This window comes from Neophocaena asiaeorientalis, unplaced genomic scaffold, assembly GCF_003031525.2.
Source record: "Neophocaena asiaeorientalis asiaeorientalis breed wild unplaced genomic scaffold, Neophocaena_asiaeorientalis_V1.1 scaffold150, whole genome shotgun sequence".
Lineage (NCBI taxonomy): Eukaryota > Metazoa > Chordata > Mammalia > Artiodactyla > Phocoenidae > Neophocaena > Neophocaena asiaeorientalis.
This window is the reverse complement of record NW_020176571.1, coordinates 10,938,387-10,966,102: the sequence shown is the minus strand read 5'-3', so window position 1 is coordinate 10,966,102 and position 27,716 is coordinate 10,938,387. Positions and strand designations below refer to the sequence as shown.

The window sequence follows — 27,716 nt, the reverse complement described above, 5'->3', positions numbered from 1 at the left end:
TCTCTTCCCTATATTAAATCAGTCCCTAAAATTTGTTAACTCCCTTTGAACTTATTTCAATCCATCCCCTCCCTTCCATTCCCATAACTACTACTCCAGTTAACTCTCATCTAGACAACTTTAATGGTCTCACATTTTATCTCAATATTTTTGTCAAGGGGTCACAAACTGGCAATCCACAGGCAAAATCTAACCCGCAGATATGCTTCGTTTGACCTACCACAGTGTATTCTCAAATTTTTTATCAGTTGCAAATTTAAAAATTGAAACATAGAAATCTGGATTTCTACTGACTATTGAAAAAATGAAATTAACTGGCAGCATTAAGTCCTTTTCCTGAGTTGGAGAAATTTCCTAGAGCTGAGGTTGTCTCCTTTAGACTAGACATTCACCCTCTATATCCTATTGTCTTACACTAAGTGTTTCAATTACTTACATATCTTGTCCAGTTACTACAGGCATTGGAGTTGGTAACCCATGTTTTATTGTCCATACCCACTAATCCAGTTTGTATAAACTGACTTTCCTGAAATCCAAACCTCCTAATATTATCCCATAACCAAAAACCTTCGATGGTTCAGTATTGCCTAGAGAATAAAATACAATTTCCTAGCATGGCATCTAAGGCCATCAACAAACTGCTCTCAATTTTCCACTACTTGCATTCCCTTCACTGCTCCCACATATACTCTGTGCCACCAGCATAGTGGGTTAATTTTGTTCCCTGAAAATGCTCCACGGTTTTTTGTTCACAGTTTTCCCTTCACCCGCATCATCTCCTTCATACCCCATCTCCTAACACATCTATTGAAATCCTACTTATCCATCCATACATACTTCGGCTACACTGGCCACAATACTTTTTTCCCTTTTTTCCCATGTTCCTACATGGTGCGTCCCTAGGCTATGTCAAATGCAAAATGACCCAGAGGGACAAAAGTAATCTACTACACCTCACTTGGTCCTTCTTTAGAACTATAGGGCAGCACCTTTAGATTTTACAATCCAAGTCTCCTAGCTGGCATCTTGGTTCCCAATCCTCTACCCACTCAATAACAACAGGAATTTTTGTTGTTAACATAAGAATAGCTATCATTTAGTAAGTTTTTGCCATAAAACAGGCACTGTGCCAAGTATTTTACATTTATTATCTCATAGTCCTTTTATGCCAATCCATAAATTACAAACTAGTAAATTACAAATTACTAGAGGCTGAGTGATTTCTTCCTTCTGATGTATCTTTGCTGTAGAGGAATCAGTGGGGATTAGGACAGAATCTAGAAAAAGAAGCATGGGAGACTCTGATTTAAGGGAAAGGAGTCAAATTGATCTTTAAGGTTTTTATATTGTCAAGACAATTAACCAAGATGACAAGAGAGTTAGTGATAAAGAGCAGAGAACCAGCCAGGAAAGAAGAGCACACACACAAAAAACACATTTGGCTGAAAATATCTGTATCTATATCTCTTGAGAACTTAGATCAATCAGCAACAGGTACAAAATGCAACAGAAGCTAAAGGAAGTTTAATATCTGGAAAAGTTGACATGATGGGAACCCAAAATCTGAGAGCTTCAATTAAAGAGGCATCTTGTCTACTGAATTGAATTAGCTCAGTTGGATAGCACTTTTCAACAACAAAAAAGTCCATTAAAGCACAAAAATTTTAATGTTTTACCATTGCACTACTAATTACTTATAATTATTATAATTATTATTATTACTTATAATTAATAATACTTAATATATACCAATTTTATATTAATATAGAAAATAAAAGAATTCTGAGAACTAAACCATGCAGAACCAGTCAATGAACCAGACAGGCAGAGGGACCCAGCAGAGACTAGCAAAGCCTGTAAGTCATCACATTCCATTAGAAACATCCAGTTGAAACCAGATGAAAAAGCACTGCAGCAACACTCCCCAACAACTGCTGGGACCACTGAACTCAGAAACACAGCAAGGTAAGCAATATGGGTATTTCTATCAGTATTGATATAATACTCTGTTTCTCCATATTAAAGGGTGTTTGCAGTAACAGGTCAGGCTTGAATCCTAGTCATAACTATAGTAAAGCAACAAAACAACTTTTTTTAAGCGGATCCCATGACATGTTCCTGGTGATCATTTATGTCTCTGAAGACACCAAGAAAGAAGAAAAATAACAGCTTATATAATTAAGTCAGAGGGGATGATATAGTAGTAAAGACATCAATTTTAGAAAAGAATAAGGATGAAATGACCCCTGTGTGAATGTGTGTTGTTTACATGGAATGTAACATTTCCTTTTATGTCTTTAACATTAATTTAAGCATTCAGTATCTGCGAAAATATGAATGTGTGATCTAATTCTAGTTAATGTATAGCACTTATGCTCCTTCATAAGTTATATTACATTTAAATATCACTGGGCCTTTGCTGTGTGTCTCCAAATAGACTGTTATCTTCTTGAGGGCAAGGAACATTGTCTACTCAAGGCATATGGCAGAGGTTTCTCAAGTGATCATTTGATAAATGCTGGTGAATGACCTAGATATTCTGCTTTCTGGTCAGAAATATTCTTTTAAAGACTTTATATCAGAGTGTCATCACACCATGATCAACCTTGTTTTTCTTAATGAAAGGCCATGGTTTTGATTTAAATTAAAGAAGGAAGCTCAGAACTAGTTAGTAGCTGTTATTTTCTCCTGAAATGCTTCTGACTTTACCATACCCTATACCCACACTCCCAGATAAGTGAACCTTGCAGGATAGCTGGACCCAATATGGGTAGTGAGGACAAGAGACACATTGGAGAAAGGTAAAACCTTAGAGAGCACTAATGACCAAACATCAGAAGCTTGGACAGGGTCATGGTTTTTCTTTTTTTCTTTCTTTCTTTCTGTTTTTAATTGTTATTAAGGGAAAAGTTCAAACATACACAGAAGTAAAGAAAATAATATAATAAACTCCCACACCCCCATAACCCAGCTTCAAAAATTATCAAAACAAGTTTGATCTTATTACTTCTATGAAGCTACTCCAATCTGCCTTCTAGATTATTTGGAAGCAAACCTCAGTATCATTTCATCATTAACTTTTTCAGGATGGATTTCCACAATGGCAAGAACTCTTCAATTTGACCTTATGCTCCTCAAACCAATAATATTTAACAGAATTGTCTTTGACTTTGAAACACACCCAGTGTCCTGCTGTAAAAATTTATTTTTGATGTCAGTGTAAAAGTTTTTGGAATGCATTTGCAATACATATCAAAAGTAATATAAATTTTTATTCCTACTGATTACATAAATTGTACATTTATATAATCTGAATTTCCTCTGGAAATTTATCCTGAGGAAATAATCCAGATAATTGAAGAGGGAAAAAAGAACTATGTGTATTAAATTACTTATATTAAGACAGTGAAACAATTAAGAATTTGTTAAATTATGGTAAAGATATGTGAAATACTTTATAAAATATAAATATATTTTATATAACCAATAAAATAATTATAAAACTAGAAATAGGGGAAGTGTTTAAGTAAATTAATATAAGATGAAATTTTATTTCTTATTATTACAACCTGGTAAAAATACTTATGCATTTAAATAAACTTTGGAAAGGAATAATAAAAGAAAAACAAGATGGTAGGTTTATAGGTGTTTTCCCTCCTACATATTAAAGTGTTTATATATCATTGCTATAAACTTTTTATTTTAAAATACTTTGGTTTATCAAATCTTTTAATTTCATCATGTTATAATTCTACCGTCTATCAATGCACAATCACCTGTCACTTCCTCCATGAATCTTCCTCTAATGACCTCCATATCAAATTTTCTCTTTAAATTCCTATAGCACTTGACAGTCAATGCAGTAGTTATTCACAAAAGTATCCTGAGAAATTTTTACTTACATATGTGATAATCAATACATTTTTATTTTGCAAGGTGGCTCCTTTCCTGAAAAACTAAAAGAACTGTATAGTATCACTAAATAAACTTTAACTTTTAGATACAATCATCAGTATATTTCTCCCATTTCTTACATGCTCTTTAATCATGAGTGTTTACTTCTTATTTCAACAATACTGATGAGTTAGGTCCAATAAGAATCCATCTGAAGCTAGTCTTTGTTTTCATTCCAAGTTCCTAAGATGAGCAGATCAAGTATCAGTGCTTCCAGATTTGTTTACTTCCTTTTTTTAAATAAAATAACAAAGCCAAAATACGTGTGATTTCCGAACTTTATTTTAGCAAAAGAACTCGCTCATCACACAAACTTTTCCCACCCACAGCCCAAATAGAGCAGCAAAGAAAGCATAGGTGCTTCAGCAAAGGCTGGGGTGAAACTGGTGTGCCAGAGACCAAGCACTCCACCTGCTGGCTAGCAATTCCCCATCAGGCTGCCCCAGGGCTCTTTAGAACTTATTTCATGAACCACTACAATAAAATGCTCAAATAGCCACACAAATTCCGCTGTACAGAAGTGGATGGTAACTGCCCATCACTAACAGGGAGCACTATCATGTTATAACCAATAGTGTAAAAGTTCACATCTGCCATACAAAAGATGCAGGTGATCAGAGCTGGATTAAGTACACCACTTAGCTACCTGCTGATGCCCATCTTATAAGTCATTTTTTTAAATGACTTTAAAATGATTTTAAAAGACTGAACTTTCAAGTCAATATTTAAAAGATCTGCCCTGAAAATGCAGTAAGATAGAGGACAGTGTATAGCCCAGAACTCCTCTCAGCTACAGTACGGTATATCACTGGTAAGACATCACTTGAGGCATGCCTAAGTAACAACTGTGATCTTTAAGAAGGGCGACTCCAACTAATTGCAGACCTTTTTTGTTTTGCTCAGACAAGTAAGCAATTCGAGCATCAGAACTAAATTGTCATGGGCAATAGTCGAAATGCTGCACATTGCCAACTAAGATTTTTCATGCGGTGTATAACCTCTCCTCTAAGTATCAAGCACACATTTAAGAGTGTCAATTGGAAAGGTACAAATTGTTAACCCTCCCTAGATGATGGACTGTCTCCACATGGCCCCAGTGTAAGTATTATTAAAGTATGAGTTCTTTTGTTTTGTTTTTCGTTTTCTTAATTTTTATTGGAGTCCGGTTGATTTACAATGTTGTGTTAGTTTCTGTCGTACAGCAAAGTGAATCGGTTATATGTATACATATATCCAGTCTTTTTTAGATTCTTTATCCATATAGGTTATTACAGAGTATTGAGTAGAGTTCCCTGTACTATACAGTAGATGCTTATTAGTTATCTATTTTATATAGAGTAGTGTATATATGTCCATCCCAATCTCCCAGTTTATCCCTCTCCCCATCCCCCGCTTTCCCCTGGTAACCATAAGACTGTTTTCTACATCTGTGGCTCTACTTCTGTTTCGTAAATAAGTTCATTTGTACCATTTTTTTAGATTCCACATATAAGTGATATCATACGATATTTATCTTTCTCTGTCTTACTTCAAAGTGTGAGTTCTTTAAAATTTGAATTTGCACAAGGCAAGCACCACCTCTATCTATAATTTTGTATGACGTAGTGCTTTCAACTTGACGTTGTAGTTTTAAATCTGTCTTAACTTCCTAACTAGATTAGAAATTTCACGAAAGCAGGGACCATGTCTCTTTCATTTCTGTATGCTCTACAGAGCCTAGCATACTACCTTATAATAAATAGTAAAGTACTACTCTCCATTAGGTAAATTGCTACTGAATTATTAAATTACTTCCTTCATCGGGCTCTTCAAATTTCACTTGTCCCAAACATAATTAATTGGTTTCACCTTCAAACCCCACCTCTCCTCCACCTAATTCTCTAGCATTTATCTCACTGTTGGGATGGAAGTAATTTTAAACTGTATTCAGTACTGGGGCAGGTATGGTGGCAGGGCTGCTGAAGATCTCTTTGCATAAGGAGCCCTCAGTCCCCTTCCCCAAGGAAGAAAAAAAAGAAGGTAAGCCTGACTCAGAAAAATAAGTCTTTTTTCGTTAGATGTGAAAAATAATTCTGAGCACATCATGATATCTCTTACTCAGACTTGTTATTGGCACAAAATTATGGATATCTGCAACCTAGGAAGAAGGGTATAAAAGAGCATGTGCAAGGGCTTGAGTATGTAAAGGAAAGAAAATACTACTTTTGTAGCTGAAAAAGTACTGTATCTGATTTCTGGTAAGACTGAAACTTTTCATCAATTAATTACTACTATTTCTTCTTTTACTGTCTGTTCAGAGTTGTTTGCATGTTTACCTGACTGTTTTCTGTATTAATAACAAGACTAGTTAGAAACCAATACTTTTTAATATTTCCTGTATTTTAACCAGTTTGCTTTCAGTCCTTCTTACGTGGTCATCTTTGTTAGTCAAATTTTTGTGTGACTTTTTCCCATTGGTTTTACGCTTATAAAGCCCTCCATATACATTTGAAAATTATCTGTTTTCTTCTAGCTATTTTATCATTTGATCTTTTTTACATATGTTACACTGATATTTTTAATTAATGTTTAATCCCCCACAAGCTAGCCCATTATGCCAGGATCATTTATGGAATACTAATTTCTATTGATTTGGGATTCTACATTTATTACACGTTAAGTCAAATGTATAGAAGGGTCTTCTTTGGGGACTATTTTGTTCCATGATTCCACCTACTCTTGCACCTATACAATACTTGTTAATATTGTGTTTTTATACTGTTTTAATGTTTGAGGAGGAAAAAGTCCCAACATTACTTATCCTGAAAAAAGTAAGTAGTCTCACCTATTTAGTCTTTCAGATGTATTTTATGATTAATTTGTCAAGTTGTGTTAAAACAATGAATTAATTAGGAAGGAAGTGACCACTTGGAAACATTCAACCTCCCATCAAGGAGGAAGGTTCATCTCTCCATGTGTTTATCCTGAGGTAAATAGAACCACACATCTTTTCTAAAAGCTATGCCTTCAGATAATGGCATATGACAGCTTTTAGAGAAATTTCCCACTTTTTCAGGGTAAGAAAGACTCCTCTCACCTAAATATCTGGATGGGGATGTAGTTGGTGATCTTCTAAATTCAAAGTCAGAAACTGGAGTTTTCACTTCATGATAAGATCTGAAAACTAGGAACCAAAAAAGAAAACAGTTTAACGTAAAATTTCTAGGAGAAAAAAGCGAAAAATCAAAGTCCCAATTTGTGGTTATCAAATTGCAGTTTGCAACCCAATGGTGAGTTTGTGGAATATTTAATAGTCCTTTAACAAACAATTTCTTTAAATGGAATTGAGATATATTCTAATTTGTGGACATTTGTATCTGTCACGTGTGTGTGTGTGTGTGTGTGTGTGTGTGTGTGTGTGTACTGTATCTAAATCAAAGATAAAAGTGAATTTCTGACCATTGATACAATTTATTCCACCAGGGGTACTAGTGCATTTCCCTAAAATTAAGAGCAAAAATTATTATGTTCCTAATCCATTTTCAAAATTTTTCCCCTTTCCATTTCCAAACTGTATCTTTATAACTTGGAGGATAGGTTATGTTCATGTTTACTTTCTTGAGAGAAAACATCTTTATTCCTTCCCCCCATGCTTCTGAGGTTCCCAATATCTAGGCTAAGAACAGTGGTCCTAGAAAGATAGGGCCCAGATTAATTAGCATGTTGTTTACACAAAGAGAGGAGGAGCCAGATCGCACACAGGTATAAAGGACTCCATTTTCCCCTTCTTTTCTCCCAAGAATTCAAATGAAATATTCAAGTGTCAGGCACATAGTAAGCCTATTCCAGGTGTGCATACTGAGGAACATTGTTCTCACTAGCTTCAAACTCTCACCCAAATTCACTCAGAAGGGTGTTGCTTATTCCTTCTTTCTCTGAGCCCAAAGTACAGACACAAGCAGGCTACAAACACCAGGCTTATTTTATTCATTCTGTGACGTACTCTTGCTACTTATTCCCTAATACCTTTGTGAAATGACATTATCTTCTTTCTGAGACTAACTCTAGTGTATCTGAATAATGGTCAAGTGTAATATAGACAATTCTAAATAATTTAATTTATAAGCTTTGCCAATGGAGAAGCAGAGAGATAGTCAGAACTGCCCTGTCCCTTCCATGATGCCCACTGTCTCTCCAAGTGAGATTTTAATCTAAGGAATCTTGAAAATAAACTGTTATCACGAGGATTTTTTGGTAAACATTCTAATGTTATATGTGTTGCCTTTGGATGCCTCTTAGGTTTGGAGAGCAAATAATTGACCTGTAAAGACATAAAGAGTGTTTTGAATATTGTAAATTAAGATAACAGAGTATACAGACAAAATTAGCAATTATTGCCCTGTAAACTCAGAGATCTTAATATCCTTCTGATCCTACTAATTTAATTCCAAATATTAGAAAAATCAGTCTGGTTGGTCTATTCAATGTGGTGACTATGGTTTGAGGAAATTAAGGGTCACTGGTAATCAAGAGCTAACCATTTCAAATATGTTATTAAATATTACTTGGAAATAATCACATTTATTAATAATCAGATGCTAGATAAACACAAATCTTTCCTATCTAGGATCTCCCCCCTCCACAAGATCTAATGCCATAATTAATGCATCAACAAGTTGCATTATGTCACCCATATTTTCATACACTGACTTCAAGTTTCAAAAACTTGTTTTGAAGAACTTGTTGAGTTTTCTGAGAAATTCCTTAGATAGCATACTACTTTGCTATTCATAAAGTAAAAGATTTCCTGGTCAAATCTATACATCCAGCAGATATTTTTCAAGATTTCTAGTAAAGATTTACTATTGTATTTTTCAGAGATCATATTTGAAATATGGCTCAAAGTGACTTCCTCTACCCAGAGAACCCAAAAAGGCGACAAGAAGTAAATCGTCTTCACCAGGAGCTCCTTGACTGCTTATCTGACAGCTTCCATGCCACCAATAAGCTGATTGGGGTTTTAAATACGCACTTAGGGTGCAGGCTGGCCTCCATTGAAATGAAAAGAGATGCGACCATCAAAGAAAACTGTGATATCATCATCCAAGCCATGATGAAAATCCAAAAAGAATTGCAAAAGGTTGATGAAGCACTAAAAGATAAACTAGAGCCAACCCTTTATAGAAAACTTCAGGATATTAAGGAAAAAGAAACCGAGAAAATTGCAATAGTCCAAAAGGTTATTTCAGTCATCCTGGGAGAAGCTACTTCTGCTGCCAGTGCAGTGGCTGTTAAACTCGTGGGCTCAAACATCACAACCGGCATAATTAACAAGTTGGTCACTGTGTTAGCTCAAATTGGTGCTTCTCTCCTTGGTAGCATAGGAGTTGCTGTTCTTGGCCTTGGCATAGATATGATCTTCCGTGCCATCCTGGGAGCAGTGGAGAAAACACAGCTTCAAGAAGCCATCAAAAGTTATGAGAAGCATCTGGTGGAATTCAAGTCAGCCTCAGAAAAATATCATCATGCCATTATTGAGGTCACCAACACAGTGAAACACCAAATGAAATAAACAGTTACTTTATTTGCCACTGGAATATTTTTCTGCTTCTTTCTCAGTAATAGTGTTTTGCTTCTTTGATTAGGCTCATTTTCCATAAGCTTCCAAATAGTCATAAATACCATAAACAACTCAGAAAGAGGACTCAAAGATGCTAAAACTAGATGACTCTAGAGAGTCTTCTATCAACGATGAATGCCTGGATCAGTTGGTGCTAGACCCTGTGAGTAAAAGATTGCATCCTGGTATGTCTTCTCACTGTGCTCTACAGATCAACATTAGGGTGAATGCTATTGTAGAGCAGCAGGTGTAGGGGTTACCTTTTCCTTTTCTAATTCCCAGTCAAAATCCTTCAAATTTGCATTGAATGCACAGACTTTCACTTCTACCACCAGCTCAGACATCATTTAGTTCTAAGGGACATACTTAGTAACTTCTGCCCACATGCAAACACTGAGCCTTCCAATGGAATAGAAGTACTACCGTAATTTTGACCATCAGTTTAAATCCAATTTTCTGTAAGTTGGAAGAGACTGAAATATGGTTTGTAGCAATTTATGTCAACAATGAAAGGAGGCAATCGTTCTGTAAACTTCTACTAATTACACACCGTAATCTGGATGGAACTTTAAGAGGGAAAAGTTAAAACTATAAAAGATAAAAGTTGTTTCTATAGTTGCAATCAACCCTGACCAACTGTGGTGTGATGATTAAATATCCCTCAAGTGAATGTCTGAACACTTTGGAACATTTTCAAAACAAGCAAACAAGCAAATCCCAGGTATATAAATGAATTTAGTATGCAGGAGAAGAAACTGCTACTTACTGTTTTAAGAATTGTCATTTAAAGGAAAGTTGTAATTTATTACTTTATGAGTTTTAATAAAAAGCGAAATTTTATTTTCAATACTAGCAGAAAGCTTCCCTTGCTATATAAAACTTTAGGTGATCCATTTCATTAATTATCTAATTTCAGGAAAATCCCAAGGCTACAGAGGCCTAATGGTTCAGTTGAATTTCTGAAGATGCCAAGTGTTTGTTTTCTAAATACTTCACCAACCAATTACTCCCCATTGAGACTCCTAGGTTCTACTTACAAATTTATTTTAAAAGTCATTCATGTTGATTCACTTTGTTGTAAAGCAGAAACTAACACACCATTGTAAAGCAGTTATACTCCAATAAAGATGTAAAAAAAAAAAAGTCATTCATGCAAAAATGTTCGTTACAGTTGATTCTTGCATCCAAGTACAAGAAATGTCTTTAAATTTTAAAAGCTCAACATATCTTAAAACTTAAAAAGCTACATGAAATACTGTAGTATTTCAAATGTAGTCTTTTCTTTACCTTGTCATTCCTTTTATAAATTAGCTGCAAAATGTCACAATTTCGTTCATCTTCAAAATTAAATTTTATTTTGTTTTTATTACCTGATTCATAAACTTATATCTTGTTACTGCTCTTGTGGACTCAGAATTCAGTCTAAAACCAAATCAAGAATTTTCTCAAACAAAGGTTAAATCAGGTAAGGGATCAATCTTATCAGTTAAGCCCACATTTAAATATTTTCTAAAAATTAATACATATCTCCGTCAAGATTTTGGAATATTTATAACTGATAGTAAGAATCTAACATTTTCCTATAAGTGATAGTACTGATATTTTTTTAATGTTTAAACTCACCTTTAGGGGGAAAAGAGTCTTAAAGAGCAGATAAAAGATAAGGAAAGGACGAAGATTAGAGCTAAGGGAATAATCCCCTTTGGTGACATCATAAAGGATTTTTGGTGGGTGAAAAGACCAGAAACTAAAAAAGCCAATATAAACCCACCTCCACACTCGTAAATTTAAAACTGTACAAATATCCCCATATTTCCTCTTCAAAAACACTAATCCTGTAGATTAGCACTCTGGGATTCTAACACGGGCACTGAATTGCTTAGGTCTACAAATATTCTTTGTGTAAAAACAACTACTGAACTTCCAGACGCACGGCACGCTAGCGAAGTGTATCTTCCGGGGATTCGTTTTCTAACGGAAACTCCCGAAAGATCGCACGCGCTTACGTCATGATGGAAACAAAAAACCTACAATACACAATTCAAGGTGACAGGCACAGCGCTAAACCTTTCCCTATCAGTTATCCGCAGGCCTCTGGCGTCTCAATAAATGGAGCTCCCGGAAATTAAGTCGGAATGCCTGCGGCGAGGTAGGACAGTGGTCCCATCAGCCAATCATATATCCCCCCCCCCGGGGCTTCATTTTCATATTCTTATTGGGCTAGGTAAGTGTCAATCAACATGAACCTCTTGTACGGCGTAGTGAAGGCGGGCTTTTAGTCTATAACCAACCAATTCGGTACTGTATTGTAGCGGAAGACACTCTGGTCCTGGAGTTCTTGGTTACTCTCTATGGTTCCAGGGCGAAGAAACGCTGAGATCTTCGGCCCGTAGGGACAGGAAGTGACGTAAGGATGGCGGAGGGGCGCGAGGTTTCAAGATGGCGGGGGCTGGGGGGCTGACTGAGAGGCAGAGGTGAAGGGCCCTACGAAGTCAAAGAGGCCGAGAATCGTCTCCTCCCCGCTTCTCACAGTCCCAGGAGCCCAGCAGAAGTGTGAGTGTGCGGGATCGTTCCGCTCCGTTTTTTCATCTTTCCCGTCTCTTCCCGGGGCCCACGCGGTTGCCTCAGGGACACCAGGCCCTTCCGCCCTGCTCTTCCTCTCAGCAGTTGGGGTCTCCGCGATCGCGGACTAGGGGATCCCTTGGGGCGGCGCGGCGTCCAGCGGTCAAACGGCTGACTTCGCCCGGGTCGGTCAGCGCCGCCTCCTGACGTTGCCCCGTTGGTTGCCTTAGGCTTGATGTCCTGCACCTCGAGGCAGGGTCAACTGTCGCTGTGGTTTTGGCAGTTGCTAATGCTGTTGGCTCCTATGGTGGACCTGGGCTCCGTCCCTTTGTAGCCTCTTGGACTGTTGAGAGTTCCCCTGAACAGCCCCGTGACCCGATTTCCCTATCGCCTCTGCTTTGAGATAGAAAAGTAGTCTGTGCATGCAGACTAAGACTCCAATGTTTTCTGTAAAAATTTTCTGTACTTCGTATCTATTCTAGGTTTCAGGTGTGGGAGAGGAGGGTTAAAAACACGGGCCTGAGGGTAATTGAAAGAGGGAGGCAGAAAAGATCCAGGCCATCAAAGATGTAAGAGCTTCTATTTCTGCTAATTTTGCTTGTTTCCGCTTCCTTCTCCCTCGCTCCCGGTTTTTCTGAGAAGGAAACCCTTGACAGGGCAAATCAGTTGCCACTGGAACAGCTTGGAAGCTTTTAGCAGAAAGCAAGGCAGTTGAACAGTTGCTGAAAGACGCATTCACCAATAAACTTGCCTGACAGAATCTTCATGAAGGGAAGGTGTAATTCTGTGGTCTGCTAAAAAATCTACCTCATGATCTTACCTTTCCCACCCTTGAAAAGTGTCCGCTTTCAAAAGGAAGGAAATTTATCACCCTTTATTATTGGAAAGAGCAGGTATCAAAAAGCTAAACCTCATTCATTTGGAATGACAGGAAGAAGGGATATAATAGTGTTTTGGTTAATTAAAATGTTGATTTATAAAATAGTTCCCTCAAACACAGTTATCCCTTTCGTTTACCTTAAAAAATACAAATCAGGAGTCAAGTAGGCATTATTAATAAAATATCTTAATGTTGATGTTTTCAGAAGATCTCTCATATAATATCACTACTTTATTTTGAATATTTGTGTTTTTAGTTATGGTTTAAGCTTCTGCTTGAGCGTCAGGAATTACATCTGAATTAGAACTAAATCTGAATTAAATAGGCTTAAATTAATGAGTTCTTACTGTCTTAGAGATGATGGGAATACATGCCAAGAAACCGTGGAGAGAGGCAAGGCTGAGCTATTTGTCGTTGAGCCCAGGTCATTACCCTGTTACCTTTTTATTCCTTTTTCACCCTACATGTAAATAAAGGGAGGATATAGGAAAAGAACTAATGGCTTCTTATCTACATGGTTTGTCATATTGTTGAGGCATTTTTTGATTGATTTTTTTCAATTGACGAGTCAGTGCTGTGATCCAGAAAAGAAAGTTAATTGACGACTTAATGATATTCATAGTGGTCTTCAGACCCATTACCATTATGTTATAAATAATAATAGGAATCTAATTTTTTGTGGTTAGAGAAGTTGAGGCTGTCTTTCCTGTACACAAAAGTCAAAACTGGGAAAAGAACAAGGTCTTAATAATAAGTTTCTTTTCAGAGATTGGGAGGAAGAAAATTTTATAAATATAAAAAGGAAGAAATTTTGTAAATCTAGGAAAAATAAGCTATTTTTTTGTCTTTGCAGGTTTTTAGGTTTTGTTTTTGTTTTGTTTTTTAAACAAGCAAGTAAACCACACAAATTGTCAACATGGGACGGAGATCTACATCATCCACCAAGAGTGGAAAATTTATGAACCCCACAGACCAAGCCAGTAAGTGTACATTAATGTGGAATGTTGAAGAAGAGGGGTGGTAAAAACTGTAAGCTTTAGGGAGTGTACTTTATTATTTCTTAATTATAAGATCAGCAGTGTTAGGAGGTGTCAGTTGTATAAAGTTATCTAGTGTTCTAGTGGGCACATGATTAAAACTTTTAAGCATGAAAAAAAATTAGTACCCGTGTTTCTAATTTGATTGACTTGCCAAGTAGAATTGGCAATTCTCTTTGTATTTGGAATTTTGAACAAATTTTTTGCAAGTTCTTATTTAGTATTTTATGACATCTTTTCAGATTCATAGTTATTTTTTAAGGAACTTAAAAATGTCTTGAGACATTTTTGGTTGACATAATTGGAAGGGTGCTATTGGCATCTAGTGGGTAGAGGCAAGAATGCTGCTAAATACCCTGCAGTGCACGGGGCAACCTCCGACAGTAATCTGTATTAAATTGGAGAAAATGCTAATGTTCAGGATTTTAAAGTTTTATATTCCTTCTCTCTCCCTCTCTTAAGGAAAAGAAGCTCGGAAGAGAGAATTAAAGAAGGTACGATTTCAGAAGCATCCTGTTAGATATAAATGTAGTTTGGCACATCTTGTTATTTGAGATGAGTGGATTTAGAAAACATTTCCAGTTATTTTCCAGAAAAGATATTTTATGCTTCTCATAACAAACCGTAAGATTTACTAAGCCAAAATACTATACTTAGAAACTGAACTGAAATAATTTTGTAGATGAGCTCATGATGGGTTGCTGTAACATGGTTTATTTGATTACCCTTCCCAGTGACTTAAATAAATACTTAAAAAAATAATTCTCTTTTGCTATTTATTATAACATACTTCTTTGTTAGAAGCCACTGAGTTAGTGAATGGAAGTAAATGTGATGATAAATAGCTTTGTACATCCATTTTCTTGACTATGTAGGTGTTGAGTTTGTGGCAAAAAGCTTCCCCAGAAGAAGAAAGGGTTTACTTTTTAGTATCATACCGTAACACATTGAGAGAACCTAGTTTTTTAATAGTTTTCAACTGTTTATTCTTGTTTCATTGCTGACATTAAATTTCTGCAAAATTTTTCTCTAATGTATAATTTTAGAATTTAGCTACAAACTTTGTTTTAAGGAAGAAAACCCTTAAAATACTTAAGTAACTGCTAAAAGTCTCACAAGGTTAAAAAGAAATACTTGCCTAAGAAAACACTTCTCATAAATAACATTTATCTTTTTGTCTGAAGTTGAAACATTTTGGGGAGTAAGAAATTAATTACATAACTCTGTTTCTGGTGGTTGAAACAAGTGATCAGAAACCAAGGAGAAGTTCAACTTCAGTTTACATGGATTGTTGAAACAAATTGAAACGAAAACTCAGGAGTGTTCAGCTTCTTTAAATTCTGCTCTTTTTTCATTTTTCTAAGAACAAAAAACAGCGCATGATGGTACGAGCTGCAGTTTTAAAGATGAAGGATCCCAAACAAATTATCCGGGACATGGAAAAATTGGATGAAATGGGTAAGAATTTATAAAGGGCTGGATTTTACAACAGGGATAATAGTCTGATACATGGAGGCAGGCAGGTAATGAGTGAAACAGCACAGACACAAGAAATATAGAAAAGCTTATGGCATGTGATGCTTAGATTTAGTTTTAGAGTTAGAAGAACAGTGGGGTGAGGGGCTATTACAAACTGGAAAGCTCATCTAGAATAAGAGGGAAGCCATTCTTTAGCTTTAGCTAATTGTTTTTTATAAGTTAACAAAAGCCCAGTTTGGCTTGCTCATTTTTTTAAGAGAATACTAAGTCTGGATTTTGAAATCACCTTGGGGTTTTTTTGTTTTGTATTTTAATACTGGCAACTACCATTTAAATCTAAATATTGGGCCACCGTGAATATAAGTCAATTTCCCATTTTTTCCAATGAGAAGATGCAAAGATAATTTACCACTTAGTAAGGATATAGAAGAAATCAAATACTTAAATTTTAAAAACTATCGTATTAGGATTTCTTCCTTTTTCACACTTAACAGAATAATTTTATCCAGTCTCATGTGCATCTTCAATATCACTGCTTTGTCATAACTGGAATCACATGAAATAATTGCATGTTGTCTTTTCTTGTATCTGAGTTGCTTGAGAATCATCTGTGATGCTGCCATTGGAAGTTTTATCCTAACTCAAAAAAAGTTTCTTTAGTTTAACCAAAACCTCTTCAAAATAGAATGCAGTTTTACCAAGTTCCAAAGATCCTATAACATATTTAATTAACCTTTACTTCCCTTATTTATATACTTATACTTGCAGGTATGTGAGGGAAAAAATCCTAGAAAGTATTTTTAACAGAACATTATACAATTAAGTAAAAGTAGGAGTCAGAATGGTGCAAAGTGGCTTTAGGTAGTTATAATTAATACAGAGGACAAGTCACAAAATGGATTCCATATTCAGCCCATTCTCTTAACTTTAGAACATGGAGTTTTTCATTTTCTTTTTTTTGTAGTAGCTTTCAAACATCCAAAAATAAAATAGTCTAGCTAACTCCATGCTTTTCAGCTGTCAAATTTTTGCCAATTCTGTCTTCTGCCCCCTGCCGTTTTTTTTTTAATTGCATGTTAAAGTGATCTTTACAAGTTTTGTTTACAAAGGTTTCCAAACAAGTTTGGTGGTTTGCCTAAAAAACAGAGATAGTGAGTAAAAGAGATACAGTGGAACTTCTCAATGATGCATTAAATGGGGTTCAAAAAAATCCAGTTATGTGGGGTTATGGTATTACAAGCTTTCTGAAATAATGTGGCAGAGCCTCTGCAGCCAGCCTGGGCAAGAGTTCTGGGTCAGGCTGTATCATCTCGCGTCTTTCCCAGTTCAGCTATAACTGATTCCACTTGTTGCCTGTTCTAAATATTGGTAGGGACAATTCCTAGCCCTAGGATGTCAGGATATTACCTACTGAATGACCCCAAATTGTATAGTAATAACTGAGGTTTATTGAGCTCTTACCTTGCTACATACTAGGTTTTTTCCCCACGTTTTCATTTAATCTTCATGACAACTGTTTTGGGTAGGTGTATTGCCCCTATTTTACAGATGAGGAAACTCAGGCACAGAGACGTTATGTACCTTTCTCAAGGTTATACTGTTAGGAAGTGGCAGAGCTGGGATTTAAAGTCAAGCATTTAGCACTTTCATTAATCACACTAGGAATAGTGTGGTTTGAGGCCATACTTACGGTTTTGAGTAAGTCATCAAGGTTAATAGTTAACAGGATTTAAGAAAGATGACAATTAAGCTTGTGATTCTTTTAAGAAAAAGGAAGGAACACTATTCATCAGAGCTCTAATTACAGTTTATAAAACTCAATACAAACTAAGCAGAAAAAAGTATACCTTGACTCCCATAATTGGGAAATCCTGGAGGGAAGCTTGTCTCAAAAACCCAGATATCATTAGCAAGACTGTCCATCTGTCTGACCACTCTCTATCAGCATACTGCTAGTGAATTTCTTGGTATAGAAGGTGGAATATGTGTGTGGAATTAGTGGTGGTTGAGAGATGAGGCCATAGACTGCTCTAGTTTTATTTCATTCCTGCTTGTGAGAGCTTCTCTCTCCCATATTTAAAATCTCAGAGGAGGATCTGGTCCCAGTTTGGATCGTATGCCGATTAATCTCTGAGTCAGTTACTGGCAAGGGGGTGGAGGGAGGCAGGTATGGTTGACTAGGCAGGCCTGGGAGCCCTGTGCTAATCTCTCTTGGTCCCTTTTAGGGACCTGAAATTAAGCCCCATGTTGAACACATGGGAGAGAAAGGCTTATATGGTAGCTAGACAAGGAATAGTAACCCATATAAAAGTAATAGTTGAGTGGTAAGCCAGACACCACTGGATATTTTATTTGTGTTCTCATTTGATCATCAGAGCTTGATTGTGAAGTAGTTGATGTCTCCATTTTCCAGATGAAGAAGCTGAAGATCAGAGAATTCAAGTAAAATGCCAGAGATCTCAGAATTAAATGACAGAGCCAGTGTAGCATGTAAACCCAGGTTTGTCTGACTGAAGCTTCACTATATCAGGTTGTTAGCATAGAGGACTGAAAATTGATTTTTATTACAATGATGATAAAGTCAATTAGGTGACATTTCTTAGAAAAGAAAGTAAAATTAATGGCCTTCTTAAAGGGGTGGAATTTTAATAAATAGTGCATTTCTTTTGACAAGAATATATCTGGTGTCTGGATCCTTTTGAAAAGTTTTAACATATAAGGAGATTTTTATTAAATGATACAGCCTATTGATACCTAGACAAAGTGACTTTTTTGTATTTAATTTCGTAATCTGCTCTTTTCTCTCAGAGTTTAACCCAGTGCAACAGCCACAGTTAAATGAGAAAGTGCTGAAAGACAAGCGTAAAAAGCTACGTGAAACCTTTGAACGTATTTTACGACTCTATGAGAAAGAGAATCCAGATATTTACAAAGAATTGAGAAAGCTAGAAGTAGAATATGAACAGAAGAGGGCTCAACTTAGCCAATATTTTGATGCTGTCAAGGTAATCAAGTTTCTTTTCAGAACTAAACTAAAACTTTATGTATAGATCTGCTCTTAAAGTTGTTCATGGGAGACCTGATCATGTTGAACCACCTCCTCTTGGCAGTTTCTTGTCAATTAAACATACACCTACCCCATGAGCCAGCAAATATAAATCTGTGTATTTATACAAGAGAAATTGACCTACTTGCCAATACAGTAATAGCTGAAGAGTGAAAACAGCCCAGCTGTCCATTAAGAAGATAATGGATAAACTGTTATATATTCATAAAATTGAATACTACTCAATGATAAAAAGGAATGATCAACTGATACTCAAAACAACATGAGATTTAAACAAATTTTTTTAATGGATAAATCTCAAAAACATGCGATCCTTTCTTCATGGTATGATTCCACTGAATACCAGGCAAAACTAATTTATGGAGGAAAGATTTTGTATCAGTGGTTGCCTTGGGACAGTGTTAGGGATTGATTGGGAGGGAGTATGAGGTATATGCATTTGTCAAAACTCATTGGATTTGTACATTGCATTGTAAATTTTGCCTCAAAATAAAAATGTAAAAAAAAAAACAAATGGTATAATTTTGGTAAAGTAGGTAGTATGGGTTCCATTTTACAGATAAGGAAGCTAATGTAACTTGCTTAAGTCATACAGCTCATATGTGACAGAAATTCAGCAAAGGCAGACTAATTTTAGAGCCCACGCTCTACCACTGAATATATATTATTCCAAAGTTTCAGTTGATTGGCAGTCTTTAGCAATGTTGACTTGCAGCTTTGTATTCTTGTTTTTCATGATATTTGTGTTAGGTGGAAAGCAAATCCAGGTTCTGAAACAGCTGATGTTGAATTTTTAGTGTTGAGTTTGGGGATTACTCTTATCTATTGAAAGATTCTCCCTGTTTCAGAACGCGCAGCATGTGGAGGTGGAGAGCATTCCTTTGCCAGATATGCCGCATGCTCCTTCCAACATCCTGATCCAGGACATTCCACTTCCTGGCGCCCAGCCGCCCTCCATCCTTAAGAAGACTTCAGCCTATGGGTAAGGAAGTGGTAACAGTCAAACAGCGTGTAGTAGAAGCGTCTCTTGACTGTCCTGTGCCAAAATTAATGCAGTGGGAAATAAAGGACAGTGGGGATGTAAGCAGTTCCTCATTTGATTAGATATGAAATGAGAAATCCTTTGAAAATTGTTCAGAAGAGGAAGTAGATACCTCATTAATGTGATTACTGTACATTTTCTTTACAGACCTCCAACTCGGGCAGTTTCTATACTTCCTCTTCTTGGACATGGTGTTCCACGTTTGCCCCCTGGCAGGAAGCCTCCTGGTCCTCCCCCTGGTCCACCTCCTCCTCAAGTCTTGCAAATGTATGGCCGTAAAGTGGGCTTTGCCCTAGATCTTCCCCCTCGTAGGCGAGATGAAGACATGTTATATAGTCCCGAACTTGGTAAGGAGTTCCTTTTGCTCTTAGAACCTTTCCACTATCATTTTTTATGTTGGCTGTTGAACCATCTTGTTCACCACCCTCAGAGCTTGGGAAATAAATGAGGATAGCATGTACATACCAACAGATGGATAAATCATAGAATCTACCCAAGTAAAAGCAGCATGCATAAGGAAGTATGGAAATGTTTGTTGTGTTTTAAATTAGACTTCTTGAAGATGTCACTCTCTTACCATCAATTCCTTAAGACTTGGATAACTTGGATACCCGTTTCCCTTTTAGCTTTATCATTATCAGACTAGAGCATCATTGTATACAGTCACAATGATTGTGTATGTGCATGTCTGTATATAACCTTCTAAGTAGAATTTGTTTTCAAATTTGAACCTTTTAGAAAGAAATCTTACATTATCAAAAAGAATTTAAAACGATTGTCAAGTGAAAATATTGTCAGACTATATGAATAGCTGAGATCATACATAGAAATTTTTAAAACAAATTATTTTGAGTTAAATAGCCTGATTTTCTATATTTGGGGGTACCATGTAGTGGAGGATCCACATGTATAACTTGTTCCCGGCTTCCTCCTCCCTTTTCAGCTCAACGAGGTCATGATGATGATGTTTCCAGCACCAGTGAAGATGACGGCTATCCTGAAGACATGGATCAGGATAAGCATGACGACAGTACTGATGACAGCGACACCGACAGATCAGATGGAGACAGTGAAGGGGATGAATTTGTGCACCGTGATGATAATGAGAGAGAAAACAACGAAGAAAAGAAGTCAGGTATGTGCAGATGAAAATTCCATGATATTGATCAATAAGCACACAAGCTGAAGGTCCTGATTTATTAGTGGATCTGTGAAGGTAATTGTGAGGTCCTTGAAAGGAGGGATCAATGCTTTATTCATCTTTGTATTTCTAAAATCTCAAAGTTGTTGACACATAGTAAGTACTAGATGGATAATTATGAGGGGGGGAAAAATCTAAGCAGTATATGTAATTTAAAAAAAAAGCCTATGTGGTAAAGTCCACTTTGGGGGGAAAAGATAGCTATTCTTAGCTATTCAACAGCATAAAGATGTTCTGTCATGGATATGTATAGGAAAGAGAGAATAACCACATAATTGTATCAAGAAAACCACATGGTTGTTTTTAATGAGTCTGTTTAAATATCTACATTCAAGCCCTTTAAATTTTCTGTGCTCTTACATGTGCTCTTACATTATCTTACATGAACGAGAACCATAGTTAACATAAAGGTACACCTGTGAGTGGAGTCATGATTTAATGGAAACATGTCATACTTATAATGTGTGTTATGTGTTTGTTTGATTATGATAAATTCAGACTGAGTTACATATACTTTTAGAAAGAAGCTATGGCATTCATCAAGAAAATTTACAAAATGTATAGTTTGTCACATTTCAGTAGTCTTGGAGCTTCTTTGGTAACTGTTTTTGCAGGCTGCAACACAGTACGTATTAGTAATACTACTGATATTAGTATTAACAATGATAAATTTTTCTCCTGATATTTCTTAGGAAACATTATTGCAAACCAGAAAGCTAGTTTAAAGGGGTGGATAGAGCTGGTAATGAAAAATGATAGAGGACACTTAAGGTAGGACCTAGTACTTCAAAATATCAATAGAAAGTTGCTAGAGCCACAGCAGTTCTTTTTTTCTCTAGACTGCGATCATTTGCCTCATTTTCCTTTTTTTCAGCCAACTAGTTTTTTTTGTTTGTTTTTACTGGTTAGTTTTTCTTATGTATATTCATCAGTGCACATGTGCTGGAAATGGTTATCCTAACTATAATTTGACATTCAGCTAATAATTGAGTTTCTACTATATGCAAGGCATTTTTCTAGACACTAAGGATACAGAGTAAATAATACTGAAGCCCTGCCCACGTGGAACTTCTATCCTCCTGTAAATGTTTACCGTCTAAGAATAGGAATGCTCCTAATACTGCACCATTTAGCATGTTTAGGTGTCTAGTGGAGAGCCCTTGTCAGGTTAAGAAGGTTCCTTCTAGTCTAAGTTTGCTAAGAGTTTTTATTATAAATACTTCGTAAGTATCTGTTGGGATGTTATTTTTCTTTCAGTTGTTTATTGTAATGAATTATATTCATGGCTTTTCTAATGTTAAACCATTTTGCATTTCTGGGACCAATGCTGCATATTTATGATGTATTTTTCTTTTAAAACACTATTGAATTCAATTTGCTTGTATTTTATGTTGGCCAGCAGGTTAGTTTTGGTATTAGGGTTATGCTAGCTTCAAGTTGTGGGTAGCATTCCATCTTTTCCTGTGCCCTTTTACAGTAAATTTCTGTAACTTAACGTTTGGCTGAATTTTCTCGTAAAATTATTTGGGCCAGGTGCCTTTGAGGGGCTTGCTCTTTGACTACCATTTTAATTTTTTATGTTCTGATCTTATCACTTCTTTGACCAATTATAAGTAATTTATATTTTTCTAGAAAATCATCTATTATTTTAATCTGGGTGTTTGATTTTATTGGCATAAAGATGTTAATAGTATTCTTTAAATTTTTCAAATTTGTAACTTTGAAATCACTGTAGCATATATTTACCATCCGTTGGCATTTGATTTACTATCTTTAATATGGCTATGTCTCTCTGCCAAGTAGTGGGAAGCAATTATATCTAGTACTTTATAGCATTTGTCTTATAGTAAGCATAAACTGAATTTTGTTGATCCCAGTCCACTCCATTCTCCCTTCTCTGACCCTTTAGGTCTGAGTGTGCGATTTGCAGATATGCCTGGGAAATCAAGGAGGAAGAAGAAGAAGAACATGAAGGAGCTGACTCCTCTTCAAGCCATGATGCTTCGAATGGCAGGTAAGGCAGGGAAAGAACAGTGAATTGCCTTTTGGTATTTCCTCCTGCCGGTTGCTTTACATATATTTTCCTATTTAATATGTCAGCAATCAAGTAATAAATCCTTGTTTTTCAAAAGTCAAGGTTTGGAGACATAATCCTTTTTCAAAAGTCAAGGTTCAGCTGCCCAAAGTTACATGACTAGTAAGTAGTTGTACTGGCATTTAAGTTCAGGTCTATCTTGTTCTAAAACTTGGGCTCATTCCACTCTGCTACACTAGCATGGATAAGTAGAATACTATTTTATTCTTGCGTTATCTAAGTATTTTATTGAAGAAGACTTGATTGTTGATTTTAAGAAAGCATTTACTGAGCATGTGTTTCAGGCATCGCTGTTTTACAGGCTGTAAGAAATGAGTCAACTCCATGTGCCTGGTTTAAAATTTCTTTCAGGTCAGGAAATCCCTGAGGAGGGACGAGAAGTAGAGGAATTTTCAGAAGACGATGATGAAGACTCTGATGATTCTGAAGCAGAAAAGCAGTCACAAAAACAGCATAAGGAGGAATCTCTGTCTGATGGCACATCTTCTGCTTCTTCACAGCAGCAGGCTCCTCCACAGTCTGTTCCTCCTTCGCAGATACAAGCACCTCCCATGCCAGGACCACCTCCTCTTGGACCACCACCTGCTCCACCTTTACGGCCACCTGGACCACCTACAGGCCTTCCTCCTGGACCACCTCCAGGTAAGCACTTACACGTTGTAAATAAATAAGTCTAAATGTGGTTAAAATGAAGTTATTTCAAAAAACTTACATCATTAGTGTTGATGATTTCTTGTTTCCTCCTAGTGTAATTCCCTAAGAAATCAAGATTCTCAAAGGATAAGCACAACTTGCTCATTCCTACAACATTGTTTGCAAGTCATAGTACTTCTGACAGCCATCTTTTTCTCCAGAGCTCTTCCTTTTTCAGGGTTAGTTCTGATTTTAGTCGGCAGAAACCTGGAGTATGTAACTGGGAGTTTCTTTAGTATTAGGTTTTTTTTGGTTTGTTTTGCGGTACACGGGCCTCTCACTGTTGTGGCCCCTCCCGTTGCGGAGCACAAGCTCCGGACGCGCAGGCTCAGCGACCATGGCTCACAGGCCCAGCCGCTCCGCGGCACGTGGGATCTTCCCGGACCGGGGCACAAACCCATGTTCCCTGCATCCACAGGCGGACTCTCAACCACTGCGCCACCAGGGAAGCCCAGTATTACTTTTTAATATGACAAGTTGACCCAGTTCTGAGTTGGTAGCAAGCAGGACTAGAGCACAGTAAATACTGTTGTGTATCCTTCTTTGGTTGGGAGTTTTTGGATATCAGTGTAATCATTATAGTTAGAGACGGAGTCATCAGTGTTAATCAAGTCTTTGGCTTAAAAGTTTAAAAAAGTTTATTTACAACTTGAAACAACATGTAAAACTTGTTGGCTAATTATGATTTTAGTCCTTCATCCTGCAGTCAGCCAATTAAATCTTCAGTTGAGTTCATCCTCTTCTGATTGGTGCAAAGCAAAATTACCTTTCTTATGACATTCTCAGTGGTCTTTGTCTGTATATCTTAATGAGTTTCAGGGGATCCTTAAAGCACCCTGCTCTATATTCCATTTTCAGCTTATATTGGAACCATTTAAGAAGTCTCATCCTCATATATTTCCAGCCCGTCAGAGCTGTGATTTTGTCAGTGCTGGGAAATAAAGAGAAATGGTCCATAATAAATGTTGAAGTTACCTGATTTCAGGTTAAAGTGATAAGTTAAACTAAATCTCAGTCACCTTATACCACAGTTACTACTTCGAATATATTTGTTTGACATTAACTAATCACTTTTCTCTTTTTAGGAGCTCCTCCGTTCCTGAGACCACCCGGAATGCCAGGGCTTCGAGGGCCTTTACCCCGACTTTTACCTCCAGGACCACCACCAGGTCGACCCCCTGGCCCTCCCCCTGGTCCACCTCCAGGTCTGCCTCCTGGCCCTCCTCCTCGGGGACCCCCACCCAGGCTACCTCCCCCTGCACCTCCAGGTGAGGCATTGATTTCTATGACAAAAACTTGTCTACTATATATCTCATTTGCTCTAAGACGTTTTCACATTTCAATATCCTGAAATCAAGGGGTATCTTAAAATGGTGGTTTTTATTTGCTTTTGGCGTAGATTGAAGTTGAGTTCTTCCAGATGGTATTTGCCTTTGATTCTACCTATCACATGAGGGACTTTTTCCAGCCAGAGAACACTTTGGATTAAATTCTTCATTTAAGACTTTTTTTTTAGGGCTACACTTAGAATTGTGAAGTCATGCCATACATCTGCATGAGTATCAACTGAGTTTACAATCACAAGGGAGATGTTTTTTTCCATTCTCTTTACCCAGTATCAAGGTTAGATATGCAAATTTCCTTGTGATCTTCTTAGATGTGACAGGTATGTATGGTTTACTACACTGACTGTCTCAGTTTAATGTGAAGGTCTCCTTTTAAGCTCCTCAGCTTGGACTTGAACTTTTTTTTTCTCTCTCAGTGGTATTTGGAATAATTATGAGTCTGTATAAGCAATAGCATCTTAGGTTTGATGAAATTTGGTATTTTATAATCACAATCTTAAAAGAGGCATTTGGAGAAATTAAATCTGCACTTCCTGGTAAATGATGATGGTATGTCTGAGCCAACAATAAGACATGAATTCTTTTTCAGTAATGGTGACATTTTGTGATTAGATTTTCTCATCCCAGGGTTAAAATTATATTTCCTATCCATTGAGTTACCTTTTGAGGGGGAGAAGTGTTGTGCAAATCAGTAAATAACGGATGGGAATCAAATCCCCAGCCTTCGTTCTGATAGCATCTGCGATCTACAGGTAGAATAGAATCTTGGGCTGTCAAATTTCAGATTTGACAATTTGAGATCATATTTGAAACCAGTTGATATTGTTAATTTTACTTTATAAGTTTAAAGGAGTACATTATTGAGAGAGGAAAAAACATAAGTACAGGAATACAAACAGAAGGTGAATACTGTTTTATAAAAGATATTATTTACTATCAGAATATATTCCTAAGTTTCAAATAGCAAACAACATGATTTATTTTCTATAAATTTTCCATTTAAAAAAATTGTCAACCTATGTTTTTAACATCCTTAATAGTAGTTAAATTTTATCCTTGTGGTATTCATCTGCCCATTTTCTCCTTCATTTAGGTATCCCTCCACCTCGTCCTGGCATGATGCGCCCACCTTTGGTGCCTCCACTTGGACCTGCCCCACCTGGGCTTTTCCCACCAGCTCCTTTGCCGAACCCGGGGGTTTTAAGTGCTCCACCCAACTTGATTCAGCGACCCAAGGCGGATGATACAAGCGCAGCCACCATTGAGAAGAAAGCCACAGCAACCATCAGTGCCAAGCCACAGATCACTAATCCCAAGGCAGAGATTACTCGATTTGTGCCCACTGCACTGAGGGTACGTCGGGAGAATAAAGGGGCTACTGCTACTCCCCAGAGAAAGTCAGAGGATGATTCTGCTGTGCCTCTTGCCAAAGCAGCCCCCAAATCTGGTCCATCTGTTCCCGTCTCAGTACAAACTAAGGATGATGTTTATGAAGCATTCATGAAAGAGATGGAAGGGCTGCTGTGACAGCTTTTGATGCTAGAACAGGCTTCTGTTCACATCAGTGGTTCATGGAGAGAGAGGCCCTTGTTCAACTTAGGTGAAAGAGCCACTTTCACTGTCAGGGTATTTTTAATTTCAGTTCAAGGAATATCCTAAAGTTTAGCCTTGTTCAGAATTTACTGCATATAAAAGAGGGTATTTCATTCAAAATAGATTGGTTATTGAAGCAGTGCTGCTAACATCCATCCCCTTTCATACCACCATTTTCATCCCACTTCTTCCCCTACTCCAGTTCCTTAGAAACTTGTCATCAAGGCGATCTTTGTTACTTATTTGTTTTGATTCTCGTGTGCTGTGGGCACTGGAGTAGAGATTTCTAAAACACCAGTTTATTTCACCCCATCTTGCCTTTCATGTTTGAGTTATTTTTAATGTTTTCTTGTAAATATTTTGTAATATTGTAGTGAAATGGGTCACAATGTCATTTCCTAATACAAAGCAAGATATGTGGGAAGAAAATGTACAATTCTTTGATTAAAATTATTTCCCACTGACCTAAACTTTAAGTGTTTCATGGAATAAATAAATAAATGTTCTACACCAAGACATCCTCTGTGTTACTGATAACATATAAACATAATATCTGTTTTATGGGCAGAAAAGAAGCAAGTATTTAAAACTTGGGTTTAAGGAGCTACCATTTCTGGTATGGAATGAGAATTTTATTGAAAACGTGGTTAACATGTTAAGTTTTAAATTTTAAAGGATGAATAAGAGATAATTATTTTCCTTTAGGTTTATTATATATTAGCTTTGGAGAAACTGAGAGGGTTTATATATTGCTAAAAAGATGAATCTTTTTCTCAAAGATTACTTTCTTCTCCAGAGCTCTGTGAACTGATACTAGTGAATGGCAAAAGGTTCTTTTAAATCATTTCTAAACTATCAGCCAGAAAAGCCTCCTACTTTTTCTTTTTTGAATTTGTCATTTATATGAGCCTTTATTATTAGAAGCACAGAAAATGAATGAGAATGTTTAACACTTTTAATTTGCATTGATGCTTTCTTTACAAAGTGTTTTAATACCTATCCAGTCATCCTGGGGAGGTATTTTCCCCATTTTACAGAGGAAGGTATTGGAACTAAAGGGCTCGTGTGATTTATCCAGGCACCCATAGTGTGTATTTCATACACAAAGACACACACCATATGTATACACACAGTGAGACAATCTATGCATAGCGTTTAGGCTAGACAT

The 27,716-nt window shown here is 36.7% G+C and overlaps 2 protein-coding genes across 2 annotated transcripts; both read left to right on the top strand.

Annotated features, from left to right (window-relative positions):
* The first annotated feature begins 1,888 nt into the window (after nucleotides 1–1,888).
* On the top strand, nucleotides 1,889–10,400 carry SMCO3 (single-pass membrane protein with coiled-coil domains 3). The gene is made up of 2 exons (XM_024733310.1): nucleotides 1,889–1,965; nucleotides 8,812–10,400. Exon 2 carries the CDS (start codon nucleotides 8,828–8,830, stop codon nucleotides 9,503–9,505), a length of 678 nt encoding a protein of 225 aa, XP_024589078.1. The 5' UTR covers nucleotides 1,889–1,965; nucleotides 8,812–8,827; the 3' UTR covers nucleotides 9,506–10,400.
* Nucleotides 10,401–11,962: 1,562 nt separating this feature from the next.
* Nucleotides 11,963–27,066, top strand: WBP11 (WW domain binding protein 11). Its single transcript, XM_024733431.1, has 12 exons — nucleotides 11,963–12,106; nucleotides 13,849–13,975; nucleotides 14,495–14,526; nucleotides 15,397–15,490; nucleotides 18,320–18,516; nucleotides 19,427–19,560; nucleotides 19,768–19,967; nucleotides 20,564–20,755; nucleotides 22,731–22,835; nucleotides 23,268–23,558; nucleotides 24,695–24,877; nucleotides 26,049–27,066. The coding sequence occupies exons 2-12, from the start codon at nucleotides 13,912–13,914 to the stop codon at nucleotides 26,480–26,482; spliced, it is 1,926 nt and encodes a 641-aa protein (XP_024589199.1). The 5' UTR covers nucleotides 11,963–12,106; nucleotides 13,849–13,911; the 3' UTR covers nucleotides 26,483–27,066.
* Nucleotides 27,067–27,716: the final 650 nt, after the last annotated feature.